The sequence below is a fragment of the Lagopus leucura genome, unplaced genomic scaffold (genome assembly GCF_019238085.1).
Source record: "Lagopus leucura isolate 7727_CA_CO unplaced genomic scaffold, USGS_WTPT01 Super-Scaffold_100062, whole genome shotgun sequence".
Lineage (NCBI taxonomy): Eukaryota > Metazoa > Chordata > Aves > Galliformes > Phasianidae > Lagopus > Lagopus leucura.
Genome location: NW_024962307.1, coordinates 92,924 through 107,663, shown reverse-complemented (window position 1 = coordinate 107,663; position 14,740 = coordinate 92,924). Strand labels below are relative to the sequence as shown.

General features: G+C 52.0%; 2 protein-coding genes across 3 annotated transcripts in view; one reads left to right on the top strand and one right to left on the bottom strand.

Moving 5' to 3' along the window:
- Positions 1 to 12,572, top strand: part of LOXL2 (lysyl oxidase like 2) — a 41,409-nt gene extending 28,837 nt beyond the window's left edge. Inside the window, exons 10-15 of one of the 2 annotated variants that reach the window (XR_006181570.1) lie at positions 405 to 648; positions 2,656 to 2,771; positions 3,113 to 3,249; positions 3,867 to 3,978; positions 4,725 to 4,920; positions 12,404 to 12,572. Coding sequence is in view for 1 of the 2 variants with exons in the window: in XM_042886728.1 (XP_042742662.1) it covers positions 405 to 648; positions 2,656 to 2,771; positions 3,113 to 3,249; positions 3,867 to 3,978; positions 4,725 to 4,804 (689 nt within the window). In the remaining variant the exon portion in view is untranslated. Of the gene's footprint in view, positions 1 to 404; positions 649 to 2,655; positions 2,772 to 3,112; positions 3,250 to 3,866; positions 3,979 to 4,724; positions 8,245 to 12,403 lie in introns of those variants that run through there. The other variant, XM_042886728.1, reaches the window with a different exon arrangement.
- R3HCC1 (R3H domain and coiled-coil containing 1) lies at positions 6,643 to 14,257 on the bottom strand. The gene is made up of 8 exons (XM_042886729.1): positions 14,202 to 14,257; positions 13,811 to 13,945; positions 13,007 to 13,144; positions 11,155 to 12,280; positions 10,605 to 10,777; positions 9,434 to 9,504; positions 8,573 to 8,668; positions 6,643 to 6,871 (listed from the first exon to the last, which is right to left on the bottom strand). The coding sequence occupies exons 2-8, from the start codon at positions 13,903 to 13,905 to the stop codon at positions 6,723 to 6,725; spliced, it is 1,848 nt and encodes a 615-aa protein (XP_042742663.1). The 5' UTR covers positions 13,906 to 13,945; positions 14,202 to 14,257; the 3' UTR covers positions 6,643 to 6,722.
- Between the last annotated feature and the right edge of the window lie 483 nt (positions 14,258 to 14,740).

The following is a 14,740-nucleotide window of genomic DNA, read 5'->3' as shown; positions in this document are numbered from 1 at the left end:
AAAGGCCATAGAAGCATAGGATGGGTTGGGGTGGAAGGGTCCTTAAAAATGATGGATTCGTTGAATGGTTGGGTTGGAAGGGTCTTTAAAGCCCATTCAGTGCCACCCCCCACCATGGATTGTTGCCTCCCACCAGACCAGGTTGCCCAGAGCCTCACCAAACCTGACCTTGGGCACCTCCAGGGATGGGACATCCACAGGCTCTCTGAGCTCCATATCAGTATCTTGCTACCCTAACCTGGGCTTCAGTTCATTTTGTTGCATTTGCCCTGGGATACGCAGGAGAAAAAGACCTGCCCCAACAGCGGGATGGGGCTGACCAAAGAAAGGGCTGGACCCACCTCTAGCAAACTGCGGTGTGTTTTAGGAGCCCATCAGCTCATTTCCCACCTCCCTCCCACCAGCTGCCCCCGACCTGGTGCTCAACGCCGAGCTGGTGGAGCAGACCGCCTACCTGGAGGACCGCCCCATGTTCATGCTGCAGTGTGCGCAGGAGGAGAACTGCTTGGCCAGCTCAGCCATCAACACCTCCGTCACCTCCGGCTACCGCCGCCTGCTGCGCTTCTCCTCCCAGATCCACAACAACGGGCAGTCGGATTTCCGCCCCAAAAATGGTCGCCACGCTTGGGTCTGGCATGACTGCCATCGGTGAGCGCTGTTGGGTCCACTGACCAAACCAGCCGTGGGGAATGGGAACCGAGCTGATGCTGTGGTTCTGCAGTGACAGTTTGGGACAGGGTTGGTTTTCCTCTGACTTGGGAGCTGAGAAATTCAGCTCCCAGCTTTTGTTCTGCCACTGCTGTCAGGTTTGTGCCGCACAGAGCGACAAATGCTCAGGTTTTGCACTCTTCTACGAGCAGTTTGTGAGCAAAGTGGGATGCAGGCAGCGCTGCTTCAGTGTCACAAAGGCTGCAGAGCTTCAGATGGGGCACGTGTTGGCACAACACCTCGCAGCCAGGTTGCTTTTGTGATGTGTGTTGCTAAAACCTCAGCGGCAGAGAGCCCAAAATAAACAGGAGATGGCAGTTTCAGGAGGAGGAAACCCAAATGGGTGCAGAACCTCTGCTTCTGCTCTGGCCCTGGAAGGGGGAATGCATGGGTTCTGCAAGGAGCTGAGCACATCGTGGGGTGGGTGAAGGAGACTTTCGGAGCAATTTGGGAGACTGCATAAGTGAGGTGAGATTGGGGAGAGGCCAAGAGCCATCTGTGTGCTCAAAACTGGATTCTGTTTGTACGGAGGAGGATGAACTCAATTCCTCTTCAATGTTTCCAGTCTGTAAACAGCAGAAAGTAAACACCTCTTTGAGTGATTCAGACATATTTCAGAAAGTGAGTCAGACTGGAGACCTCAAACTTCTATCAGAAGCTGCCAAAGGAGACAGCTCGCAAGTCAACAGCTTGGAAACGTCCCTTCTCTCCCTGTTGCCTCACCCCATCACTGGGAGCTTCTGTTCAGGAGCCTTTTGATGTGGGAGCAGAACAAAAATGGGAAAGACTGTATCAGGGAGTGAGAAGGGATTGACTTTTGGCAGGTGGTGGGTTTGGGTTTTGCTGGTTTTAGAGGAAAGGAGGTAAAAAGAAACCTAATCTCTGGAGGAAACATTTCTGCCCCTTTCAGCCTTGCCCCCTTTTTCTGCAGAAATGTGTGCTGCAATGCTATGGGTTGGGAGCTTTGAGCCACAGTTATTTTTACAGCTGGGAAGGAGACGAGCTGTGCCTTGTGCTCAGCACTGCTGAGTTTGGGTTGGCGTTGAATTGTGTGGGCATTGCCTCCCTCCTGAGCCACACCGATGGGTTTTGGTGTCTTGGGGTTTCAGGACCTCCTGTTCCCAACGAGTGCTGTGGGTTTTCCCCCTGTCCCAAGTCCGGGATCATAAGGAGTGTTTTCCATCAGTATGGCCACACTCGTGCTCCCAGCCTTGACCCCATGTTGCACCCTGGTTCTTCCCATTGCCCTCAGTGCAGGTTCAATGCCTTGCTGAACCAGCATCGTGGCATAGAACACAATGGTCAGCATTACCCAAACCCTGCAGGGGGGGCCTGACTTTGCTAATTATGGGCCTAACCTTGCTAACTACGAGTCTACAGCCCATCTTGTGTGCTCTCTCTGACGCATTCGTGCTGGCACTGCGGCCCAGGTTGGGTTGATGCTAACATCTCCCCATTTCAAGCTATGGGATGGAAGGTGTGTGATGCCAGCTGTCATGTTGTTTAGCTCCCCGTGAAGCGAGTGCTGAGAAAGATGCTTCCATCTGTCATTCGTTTTGAGGAGGGGGAAAAAATGGAAAATAGGTTGATAGTGTGAGTACACCCTGTGCTGGTTACAGCCTGTTGGTACAGAGCAACTGAAATGCTTCTTGTAGTGATGACAGTGCACTAGAAATGATAACCTGGCTGCTGCTGCCCTTACAAAACAGTGTGTGATCCTACCAAGGCTCTTACCTGGAAGCAGCTTCAGCACCTGCTATGTGAACCAGCCCTGGGCTGGGAGCCAGCACGCAGGGTGGTGCCCAGGGGAAGGTTTCCTGGCTGTGGTTTCTCTTCTTCTGCTCCTTCTGGTCCCCAGCACTTTGCATTGTTTCTATTCCCCCGCGCAGCCCCTGAGGGGCAGTAATTAAAGAGCTGTTTTCCTTAATGAATCCTCGTGTCTTGCAGGCATTACCACAGCATGGAGGTTTTCACCCACTATGATCTACTGAACCTCAATGGAACCAAGGTAGCTGAAGGACACAAAGCCAGCTTCTGTCTGGAAGACACCGAATGTGAAGCAGGTATGGCTGTTCTATTCTCTATGCTATAAGAGAAACCCTACAGAGCCCGTGTGTTGAGGCTGCCAGAACTCAGCTTCTCACTTACAAAGTGTGCATGTTGTTCCCACAAAGCAAGGAATCCCCAAACTCTCCTCTGGGTGATGACACAGGAGGTGGCAGCTCTTCCCATGCATGTTACTGGTGCATCCTTCTCATTACAAGACATTAAGCAAAGCAGCGTTGAACTGTCTCATCCAAAATTGTGTGCCTGTAGCTCATTGCTACCCACGGGAGCTAGGGAACAACCCGCCCTTCCCCTGACACAGTCTGAGAACCCAACACTGTGCTTTCAACTCCTTCAGATGTGCAGAAACAGTACGAGTGTGCCAATTTTGGTGAACAAGGGATCACTGTTGGCTGCTGGGATGTGTACCGACACGACATCGACTGCCAGTGGATCGACATCACCGACGTCCCACCAGGAGATTACCTCTTCCAGGTAGGGGGAAAGAGGTTTCTTATCCAGTAGGGGTGTCAGGAATGTCAGTCTTAAGTAACCCACACGCAGCCAACGTTGGGTAGTCCTCCACAATCCATGTGCAGCTAATGCCAGTAACACAGATAGGTGACATGGAATGCAACGCGCTGTCTTGGACAAAGTTCTGAGGTTGTAAGCAATGCTTGCTTTGCTTGGGGATGGATGAAGTGCTATTCTTGGGGCGTTTGCAGGAGTTCTGTGCTTGCAGTCTGCTTTGAGCAAGGGGAAGGAGGTGGGGGGAATTCTTTGGTTCTAAAAGCAGCCCAGAGCTGCAGAGGAGCGAAGGGAGGAGGCATTATTTTTGTCTTCACTGCTATGGTGTGAAATGGGGAGGTGTTTGAGGGTGATGTCTTGGTGCGTGGGCAGAGGCGTGATCATGATCTGGCTTTAATTAAGGAGCCTCTGTCTGCTCCCCTCATGAGCTACAGTCACAGACTCATTAAAGTTGGAAAAGACCATTAAGATCATCCAGTCCAACCATGATTGTGCTGCAATGGAAAAGCACGATTCTCTCCCAACCTGATCCTAGAATCTCACCTCCAAATAACTCCACCCTGTGTTTCTCCATCGCTCCTAAGGTCGTCATCAACCCCAACTATGAAGTGGCTGAATCTGATTACTCCAACAACGTGATGAAATGCCGGAGTCGGTACGACGGGCAGCGCATCTGGATGTACAACTGCCACACAGGTGAGAGAACAGCACAGCCCAACCGGCCCCAATTTGCCTTAAAAATCATCAGATCCCTTTGAAAATGGAATGAAGTTGCAGGCTAAGCTGAACCGTTTTTTAACATGGAAAGTAACTCAACAGCAGCTGCCTGTCAACTTCCAAATAAAGCCCATGGCAAAGCCAGTTTCCATGGTTGGCTGAAGTTCCTCAAGGAATGTTTTCACTGTTTCTTTTTTTTTTATTATTAGTTTGTTGCTTTTCTGAAGAAAATAGTCATCTCACATTACAGCTTATGACCTAGTTCGAAAAGCCAAACCCCCTCCAGTTGGACAAAGAGCACTGAAGTGCTGGATGAGCTCTCCAGCTGAGCTTGAAAATACTTTTACTTCAAAATACGTTCAGCTTTTGTCTCCAAATGAGCAAAAAGTGAGGCCAGGGCCCTATTGAAGAGCAAAACAGAGCCCCCCTTTACCCTCACCCTCAAGGAGACCATTTCACAGTCCTGATAGTCAACAAAGGTTAGCAGAAAACTCAGCACAGGTCGTAGCCAAGTCTCCCAAACACATCAATTACACCCAAGACTGTTTGGCTGTTCCAATTATGGCAAGGCTTAATTAATGCTTAAATTAATTAGCCATGAACTACCTTGCCCTTCTAGCATTTGCTTTGGGGCCGTGTTGCAGCACGTTGCTCTGGCTGTGCGATGCCCCACGTCCACCACTCTGCCCGCTCCATCCCTAACCCTGTGTTCTCTGGGCTCACAGGTGGCTCCTTCAGCGACGAAACGGAACAGAAGTTTGATCACTTCAGCGGACTCACAAACAACAAAGTGTCCACCCGATAGAGCAGCACTGCCTCCCATCCCACTATTTAAGAAGCGAGGCTTCCCGCTGCGCTCATTTCCCCAACCACTGCGCCAAGACAAAAATCAAGCAAGCAATCAAACTCTAAATTAGCAAGGTAAATTATTTTCTAAAGCTGCCTTCCTTCCCGGTGTAAATGCTTGGACCACCTCTTGTAAATCCCATCCCCGCTGCTGAGGGTGTTGGGAGCAGGCTTTCAAACTCTACTGGGCTCCAACCTCCCCCCACCATCTTTATGTGTGTACACAGCTCTGGGCTGCAGCGAGCTCAGTTTGCCTTTGGTTGGGTATCAACAACCTCAACGGGTCTTGACCGTTCATTTTCTTCACATTTTGGTACTTTCAAGCTTGAGCTGAAGCACCACTGACGCATATTCTTCCATTTGTGATGATGCTTACCCTCAGCACCGCTGCCACTGCTCCATTTTAGCAAAGAAACACAGGAAAGAAAACAACATCGAAGCGTTCCTTCTGAGCAGAACAGTCTAAAGCATAATTTAATACTGCAGCCAAACTCTCGCATTCAACAACCAACTCCCAGAACCAACGGAGCAGCAAATGCAGAACTCTGCCTCCACGTGCAGCACAGCTCCTCCACCACCCAGAAGCCGTGCTGAGTCCACAGGATCGTTGCTTCCCACTGCACAGCAAGCAATTCACCCAGCAGCCCCTACGTCCACCTACACGTTACCTTCTAAGCTGGATATTCCCTCTTTTGGAGGATGAGTTCAGTTAAGGCATTGCACCCCTGTACCCTGCAGAGGTAACTTTGTGGCTTGCATCGTCAGGGATGCGCTGACCGCCTAAGTTGGCTCCGAGGATTTCTTTTTTACTCTTAGTTCAGTTCACAATGGTGCTAAGTGTGCTCCTCTGTTTGTTTGAGGACGCACGTCGCTACAGATTTTCCACCACAGCTACTTGAATAAATTGTTTCACCCAGAAAAAAAATATATATCCGTTTTTAAATCCTACTTTGTATTTCTACTCCCCGCCAGCTGAGGGCTTTGTTCACAATTCCCGGTACTGAAGTCTCCTTCTCCCTCTGTGTTTGTACAGAAGGCTTCTACACGCAGCTAGAACTAAATGGAGTGCAGCCAATTAACCATCTCAATCCACAGGGATCAACCCACCATCCTACCTCACAGGGATGTTGTGAGGCTTAACGGTTCTTGCTAACGCCTAGAGGAGTATTTCTTGTATCCAAGATGTTGACACAGAGGAGAGGTTTTCAGCCTGCTGGAAGTTGGAAAAGTCCATTTTGTTCTCAAGATGCAGGACAGTGCAGCTAAAGCAGAGCCTGGGGGATGCTCTATTGCTGCTGCTGCAACTCAAGGTGTCTCTCGGAGCATCCCTTGCCATTGGGCTCTGTGCAAGTTGAGCTACTGTTGAGTTCTGGTTTGCTTCTCCTAATGAACAAATAACTTTGCTTTCTAACAGAACAACACAGGCAGGCTTCTTTTCAATGAGGAAAAAGCCCTGAACCTCAATGCCTGTCACTACTGGGGGATATCTGAACAACAATATGACAACAGAGTAAACACTGAACAGAGCTTTTGACTCCTACAGATGCTCCGCTCCAACTGAATGCTGACCAGTGAGATGCCCTTCCCTCACCCTGGTGCACTCCTAACAATTCCTGGTGGGCTTTAACACGAAGTAACACTTCCTTACGTGCTGCAGAGAGTGCAGATGCTTTGGAGCAGAGCAGGGCACGGTGTTCTCCAGCACAAAGAGCAACCTGCAGGGCTCTGGAGCTCGACATCTCATTCAACTTTTCCCCTTCTCAACTCAGAAAGCAAAGAGAACATCCCCATGGCAACTCACTGTTCTGCATGCAGTTTAATATCACAGCCACGCTCATCTACACATGGTTGTTGGGTTTTTTTTGAGTGGAGATGGTTCACTCCTCCTGGTCCAAACCTTCTGGCAGGAGCCCTTCGGGGCCGGAGCTGCACTGCTGCTGGTGCTTCAGCCCCAGGGCTCGGGTCACCAACCTTCTTGCCACCACCGTGTCAGTCTGGGGTCTCTCTTTGGCAAGCTGAAGGAGTTCTGGGTGAAAAAAGGTAAAAATGGTGAAGCTGGAGGTTACTCAGGAGCAGTATTGGCTTACGTGCAGGACACAAGAGCAGGTGTCTATTTTCTGAGTTCCTTTGGGATGAGCATTGCTATGAGCAAACCATCCCACCCTACAGAGCAAGTTGTTGTTCTTTTGGAAAGGCTTTCCTTCAGATTTTGTACAACAGCTTTTGTGCAACAGTGTCGACATTTGGACATGAAGAAGCTCTGGTCCTCTAGTGGTCCATGATGGTTGGACCTGATGGTCTCTTCCAACCTCAATGATTCTATGGGGATGGGTTGGCTGCCGTGACCTTGGAGGTCATTTCCAACCCTAATGTGTGTTTAAGGCTCTGTGGCTGTGCAATGTTCCCCATTTCAGGCTTTCAGGAACACTGCAGCTCCATTCCCTCCTCTGAGAACAAAGCGAAGGCACAGTCCAACCCACGGGGCCACACAGGGAGAGATTTCATCTCAGCATCAGCTCACCAAAACCAACAGCCTCCAGCCTCAAAAAGCACCAAGGGAAAACGCCTGGTTTTGTTGTTTTTTCTTTTAATCTGTTAAATCTATCGGATGCTTTAGGAAAAAACTGGCCAGGAGGGAGCAGCGAGCTCCAGTTCCTAGCACACGTCTGGCTTGCTGCAGTTTCATCCTCAATAAAGCAATGCACCAGAACCTTACCAAGTCCAAACTAACCTGGATTTGGCTGCTATCTGATCATTTATCAGCAACTGTTTGCAAATTATTATCCAGTTAGCCAAGTGGGCTTTTGCTTGCTTTTTCAGAAGTGTTATTCCTAAAGGCAGCCTAGCAGCAGCTTAAGGGAAAAGGGGGGGCAGGCTCAGAGCATCACAGCTTGGACCATGGAACTGCCAACCTTTCTTTTAAAAAGCTGTTAAAAAATAATAATTAAAAAAAAAAGAAAAAAAAAGAGACACTGTCAGCTAATTGAGATCCAAACCTGCATTTGGAAATAAATGGCACTTGAAGTGAGTGCAGGGTTTGTATGCTTATAAGCTGATCCCACTCCTGCCAGCAGGGTACAGATGGAGAATTTGAATGACAACAGGTGAGAAGTGTGAAAGCAAACCACTTCTTTCACATTTAATCGAGCTCAGGAACTTCTAACTGTGACAGTGTCCCTTGGAATCATTCATGCTGACATCTGTTTAGTGCAGTGACTGCAGCTGTGCCTCCGTCAGCCTCTCTGCTACAAGATTCATGGCATTTCTTTACAGTGGCAAATGTACCTGATTACAGTATGATTTTAAAAGGCAATCAACTAAATAAACCAATGTTAATGGCTGAGCTTAACCATTTCCTCTTCACTGATACTGAATAAAATTATGCCAACCACAAAACAACTGCTCTGGGGTTTGTCTTTAATTGTGCAGAGTAGGGCAGAGCTTTTTGGGCAAACGTTTTGACATATTCACGTTCACCTGTGCCCCCATTTGCAGCTATTTTGGCTGTCAGAGCAACAAGCAGCATTAGTGGCACTGGAAGATGTGAGGTAACAGGTTGGGGGCAAATACTGCCCTGCCACAGCCAACAAAGCTGTTAAAAGGAATGCTGGTATCCAATAAGTAGTTCCCCATTAAAGTGTCGCCGTGAGACTGACCACCCAGGACACAGAACAGGCAACTGAAAAAATGGTAGCATAGATATACATACACATGTTTATCATCTTACTTGGTCGCTGAAGTGCCTTAATTTTAGACTGCTTCGTCGCATGGATCAGCGGTCGGATCTTCAGTGAAGGGTAACGCCGCCCCAGGGCTTGAGATGCTTCAAAGAACAGAGCACAAAGTCAGCAGCAGGGGAATGGTGGCAGCTTTCATCACACAAAACCCAGCCCGTGGTACCACAGTGCTGCACGACCCACGGGCTGCCAAGGCCGACTGATCCCAGGGCTCCCCTCCACCTTACATCAGCCCTTCCTTGGGCAGGAGGAGCTCTAAGGAAACACGAATTCTAAGGACCACACTGATAACTAGGAGCAAATCCCAAGAGCAGAGTGTGGGCGCTCAGGCTGTGCATGGCGACAGGTTGGTGGTTGGACGTGAGGATGGGGGAAGTCTTTTCCAATCTTAACGATTCTATGGGCACGGGGCTGACAGCTGACTCGGTGATCTTAGAGGTCATTTATGACCTTAATGATCTATTCTGTAGAGCACTGCCACGGGTTGCCCCATGCACGGTGGGCGCCCTGTCCCTGGGGACACCCAAGGTCAGGCTGGATGGGGCTCTGAGCACTTGGAGCTGTAGGTGCCCCTGTTCATTGCAGGGGAGTCGGACCGGATGGCCTGGACAGGTCTTCCCAAACTCAAGCCACTCCACCAGATAAAAACTGAAATGACAAAACCATTCCGTGCAATGCGTAGCTCACCATACAACAGGTACCCCGGTAATTACCCAAGCCAATTAAAAACCAGTTCATCTTGCAAAGCAGAGCTCCCACGCTACACGCCTTACAGATACTCAAGTTTGATGTGCAAAGAAGCAAGGTGTGAGGAAGCAGAACTCGTGCCCAGGAGCCCCACAGCTCCCCACCTGCAGACAGGCTGGAGAAGATCCCCAGGGCGTGCGTGTCGTCCACCCACTGGATTTTGAAGCCACTCTCACTACAATGAAGAAAACAATACGAGAGTTTTGGTTCATAGGAAGAAAAAGCCACGCGAGTGAAGCCCACAGCCATGTTGAGTTTCCAAGCATTCAGTGTTGCCATCCGAGCACTGCGCCCATTTCACAAAGAGGGGAAAAGGATCAGAACTACATCCAGTCCCAGTGTGTGATTCCCCCAAGGACTCTTCTTCCCCTAAAGAAGCTCTTGGCCAACAAGCAGCCTCTATTTCATGGGCTGTCTTGCAATACTGCCATGCACACAGTGCCCTATAAGCACCACCTGAGTGCTCGGCCACTTGCAATGAAAAGCAGAATTCGTTTGCAGAGTGGTTTGCAAAGCTTTGGATGAAGAGACCAAAGCAGAAATCTATTTAATAAAGTGTCAGTGGAAAATGCGAGCTGGGGAGTGAGGAGATCAAAGATTTTCCCTGCAGCAGGGGAAATAAAAACCACGATCGAGCGCTCAAATTAGATCTGTCAATTTGCAGCTCAGTTCCACTCTCACAGCAGAGGGAAGGGAACACGTAGAAGAGGAAACACTGACAACAGACAGCAGCACATTTAGAATGCAAACAGTGCTTTTCAGCACAGGGGATGAGCACTGCCAATGAATCCAACCCCCATGGAGAGCTGTACGAGCCCGCTGACCGCCCCATGGGGCAGAACCTTGCTCTGACCCCACTGCTAATCCAATGTCACCCCTCCTGCACAGTGCTGCCTGCTCCCCGTGTTTACATAATACATCTTATCTCATGCAGCAGGATTGGACTCTTAATTTTCTTTCTGCAAGCATTTAGGTAAGCGTGCAATCCCAACACAGGCATTGGGACCTGAGAGCAAAGAGGCTCCTATGGAGCAGGTAGAAGCTCCCAATGAAGCCAAAGCAGCACAAATAACTCTGCAAGTAGGCAGCACTGTGCAGAAGAGAGACTCAAAGAACACTTCTAGTCACAAACTGCAGGAAAACGTCCTTCAAAGCACGGAGCATAAGGAGTCAGAGCATGGGGGTGAGGGTAAAATCCAGCACAGCATCATCACAGCCTGTGGTGCGCTCAGCTCTGAATACTGCTCGTTTTATGCCTCTCAAAAAGGCACTCACTGGAAATCTGAGAACACTTCCATCAGGTGCTCCGTTTTCAGTGATGGGGAGAAGTCGTAGATTTCAGTTATGTGCCCAAAATCCCCCTCGTGGACCTGCGTGTCACCATAGCTGGAATAATCCACCGTGATCCTCTCGACGCTGATGTCCTTCACGGTGAGATGACCCACGATCTGGGAACGGTACAGAAAACAAATAATGAGTTACCATCACAGCAAAGACTCAAAGACCAAGAGGATGGTGGTGGAACCACCAGGACAACGTTCCTATCAGGTGCTCCCAGCGCTGAGCATCCTGACCCAATGCAACACCCAAATACGGGCAACACGCTGCATGGACTGAGAGCTCACACTGGGCACCCACCACATGGGACTTTGTGGCCAACAGCCATCCTGCAGGGTCCCACCTCGGTCCCTCCAACCCACGGAGGGTCCAAGAGGGTGAGCAGCCAACCGCAGAGCCTGGCACCGATGTCTCCCTTTGAGGACAACCCCTGAACGCCCTCTTAACCCTAAAGTAACCCAAAGGCAGTGCCCATGGCATGCATTACCTCCTGTAGGAGCTCTGCAGTGCAGTCATCCTCGAAGGCGAGCTCCCGGCTCTGGGTGGCCACATTCTCCTCTTGGTCCCCTTTGGACAACCGCAGCTCACGCTGTAAAGCATCAGCCAAGCCCACGGGCTCCTTGGCCTCATCCTTGACCACGGGCTCGTCCACCCTGTGCTCCTCCTGCTCACTGGGACCCAATGGACCAGCCCCACCGATGGGCTCTGACACAAGCACAGCCTCACCACGTGCTTCCAATGGGGTCTGGTGTTGGGTGGGCTCTTCTTGGGCACCGCTGAAGTTCTCCTGATCTTCACCTTCTGGTCCAGAGGGACCCTTGCCCAGCTCCAACTCTGGCCTTACCACATCCTCGCCTTGCAGTGAGATGTTCCCACTGCCCTCCAGGCTCACAGCACAGCTCCTCTCCTGGTTCTCCAGCACCAACGTGGCATCAGAGCAGTGCTCCCCCGATAGGTGGGAGCTCTTGCTGGACCCCAGAACATCATTATCGTGGCTCTTTTGGTCTTGGCACGGAGTCTCGCTGCCTTCTGGTCCAACGGCGTTGTCACAGCTCTTGCTCTGCTCTTCTGGCTCAGCTGGGTTTTCATTGGGTACAGAAGAGAGGGCATCTGAACAGTCCTTATCCTGACTGTGCTGCCCGGAGGAACTGCTGCTGCTCTCTAAGAAGGGGACATCGGTGCAGCGTGGAGGACGGTCGCCATTTGTGCCATCATTGCTTTTTCCCGACTCCTCCCCAGCCTTGTGCTGCTCATCAAGCACCAAACAGACTCCACTGATGGCAGCGTTGGGTTCGGGGCTGCCTTCAGCCTCCCCCTCAAGTGCAGCTTTGGGGCAGATCCCCCTTTCTCGCGCCCCATTGGCGCCCGCCTCCTGTTCCCCCCATTCCGCCTTCTTACGCATCGCCTTGGGGACATACAGGGCTTTATCAGGCTTCCTCCGGGGCGGCCTCCTGATCCTGCCTGACCCCACACAGGTTCTGGATGTGTCCCCATGCCCATCCCCACCGTGCCTCAGCCGGGCCCCCCGTGCCCCACGGCCCCACGGCTGTGTGGGTCGGGACGGTCGCGGTGCAGAGGCGGCTGGGTTTTGCTCACTGGTCTCACTGGGAATCCTGGGGGCAGAAAACAGCAAGGTGTGAGCAGGAGAAGCACAGCGTGTGCAGAACAGAGAGGGAAATGCAGGAGCTGTGTGCTGGCCAAAGCACTGAGGCTTTGTTTTTCATTATGTTTAATAGGTCAACACGAGTTCATGCCTGAATTCTGCTGGGATCTTCTGTGTTCTGGTCTCCTATTAGGACACCTACAGCCTACTCTGTGATACATTAACATTCCAACCTTACCCATTCAGAATAAGGACTAGAAACGCCCCACGTGGCAACTCACCCAACCAAAGGACACAATTATTCCCTCAGCTCATCTCTGTCCTTACACAAAAGTAAAAGGTTAAGCAGAAATTATTTTTTTCCATCATTAGTGATGCTGCGTCCCATCATTTCTAGAGCTCCTCAGGGCTGTAAGTATTGCTACTCTTAATTCTAACAAGTTCTTTACTATGAGAGCGGTGAGGTGCTGGAACAGCTGCCCAGAGAGGCTGTGATGCCCCGTCCATCCCTGGAGGTGTTCAAGGCCAGGTTGGATGGGGCCCTGGGCAGCCTGGGCTGCTATGAAATGTGGAGGTTGGTGGCCCTGCCTGCAGTGGGGTTGGAGCTTTGTGATCCTTGAGGTCCCTTCCAATCTCAGCCATTCCATGCTCCCTGCTCCTCTAATGCTGTGAATAACAGAGGCTGTGCTTCAAAGGTGGAACAACAACCCAGAGAGCCCCACAGAGCATCACAAACCTCACGGCTGAGTGGCAGATGACCGTCCTCCTCCTCCATCCTTCCCCAACAGAAAAGCTGCTCAGCAAATCCACGTTCTCCACAGTCCTGTGGATCAAGTAGCGGAGGCGGCTGGACAGAGGGGGGAACAGGAGCACCCTGCGAAGGCAGAGGATGGAAAAGGAGAAAGTCTTTATTGGCTCTTAATCTCCAAGTCACTCCAGGTGTAGGGCTTTAGATCTGTGCCTTAAAGCCTTTCTGGTCTTAAGGAGCCCAAAGGTCTTCTCTATGCACATGCGTCCTGCCCACAGCCAGGACTCTCATTTCTGCCCTCATCCCATGAAGCTGTAACTTCTTCTCCCAGTCTGAACGCACTGCAGCAGCCAGCAGTTGAAACACGGATGGTTGAACCAACCCTGTGCTGGATGCATGGCACTCGGATGGGTTTTTCTGTTATGGTTTATTCCATTTCACAGCTGCCTCGGTGCCACCTCTGGCAAACGTTCAAAAGAAGCAATCAAACAAATGCTGAAGGTCACTGTCAGCTGATGGGATCTCTGACCAAAGCAACCCCATCCCAGCTGAACCCCCCCCCCCCCCATTTTGGGCCATGTCAGGGCTGTCAGGGGTCAGGAACGAGATCCAGCTCAAAGTCTGGACAAAGCAAAACGACGCAGCAAACGCATGGCCAGGGAGGATGGGAGCATGGCAGCACGGTGCCCAATTCCACAGCCGGGCTGGAAAAGCTGCCAAGGCTCCCAGCAGTGCCATGCAAACCCCATAGGGCCGATGCAGAGCAGAGTCCTGACATTTTGGTGCCCCTACCTGTGGTGCTGCCCCTGCAGCACGAATTGCTCCAGCTCCTCCGCGATCCTCCCCACGAACTCATCTTCGTTGGGAGAGAGAAAAACGCCGTCCATAGGGCGCAGCGCCAGGGTGGCACCGGGTGGAGGGGGGGGCCTGGGGAGGGACGGGGACATTGAGGACGGCCGCACGCACCCCCTGCAAACCTGCGCCCCTGCAAACCCCAACCCCGTGCACCCAAGGCCTCTGCAAACCCCGCTGCAGCTCCACGCCACGTGCAAGCCGCTGCACCCCGCTCCGCTCCCCAGCGCTCTGCGCACCCAAGCCTGCGGCTGCACCCCGTTCCCCCGACACCCCTATGGGGGGAGGCGAGGTTATGCGCGCCCCTATAACCCTTCACCCCCCCAAATACCTCCGGCCCCTCCGATCTCTCCCCACAGCCGCCCCCTCCGCAGCGCCCGCTCCCGTCCCGGCCCCTTCCGTCGGGCACCGCCCCCCCTCTTCCCCCCGACCCCCCGCCCCCCCCGTCCTCCCCTTCGCCCCGCAGGAAGCGGCGGCCACGTGTGCGGAAACCGCGGGGACGCGCAGCCGTGCACGTGGGCGGGGGGAGGGGTTGCACCTCCCGGGGGTCCTTTGCGCCAATTCGACTCTTCCTTCTTCATCGCAGCGATTTGCGATAGGATCCAAGCGAACGGCGGCGATTTGCCGCGACACCCGACGAATCGCGGTGATTTCCCACGTCGCGCGCTTTTCCTCTCGCTGGAGCTTTTTGGACATCTTTTCCTCGGGGAAATCCCGCAGCCTGAGTTTGGGGCCAACCGAACCGAGCCAGGCAGCCCCGCAGGCGCTCACCGTGGCCCTGGTTCCACCTGTAGGAGCAGAGGAGATCCATGCCGTGGCAGCTTGGCTTGCTCTATGCAGCGCATGGTTGGCGCTGCCCGGAGCTCCCGT

Excerpts from the sequence above, each read along its gene's own strand:
- R3HCC1 (XM_042886729.1), bottom strand. The coding sequence starts at position 13,905 with ATGGACGGCGTTTTTCTCTCTCCCAACGAAGATGAGTTCGTGGGGAGG. Across the intron at positions 10,778-11,154 it reads CTGCAGAGCTCCTACAGGAG|ATCGTGGGTCATCTCACCGT; the intron begins GTAATGCATGCC and ends TACCGTTCCCAG. Across the intron at positions 9,505-10,604 it reads GAAGTGTTCTCAGATTTCCA|TGAGAGTGGCTTCAAAATCC; the intron begins GTGAGTGCCTTT and ends TCTTCATTGTAG.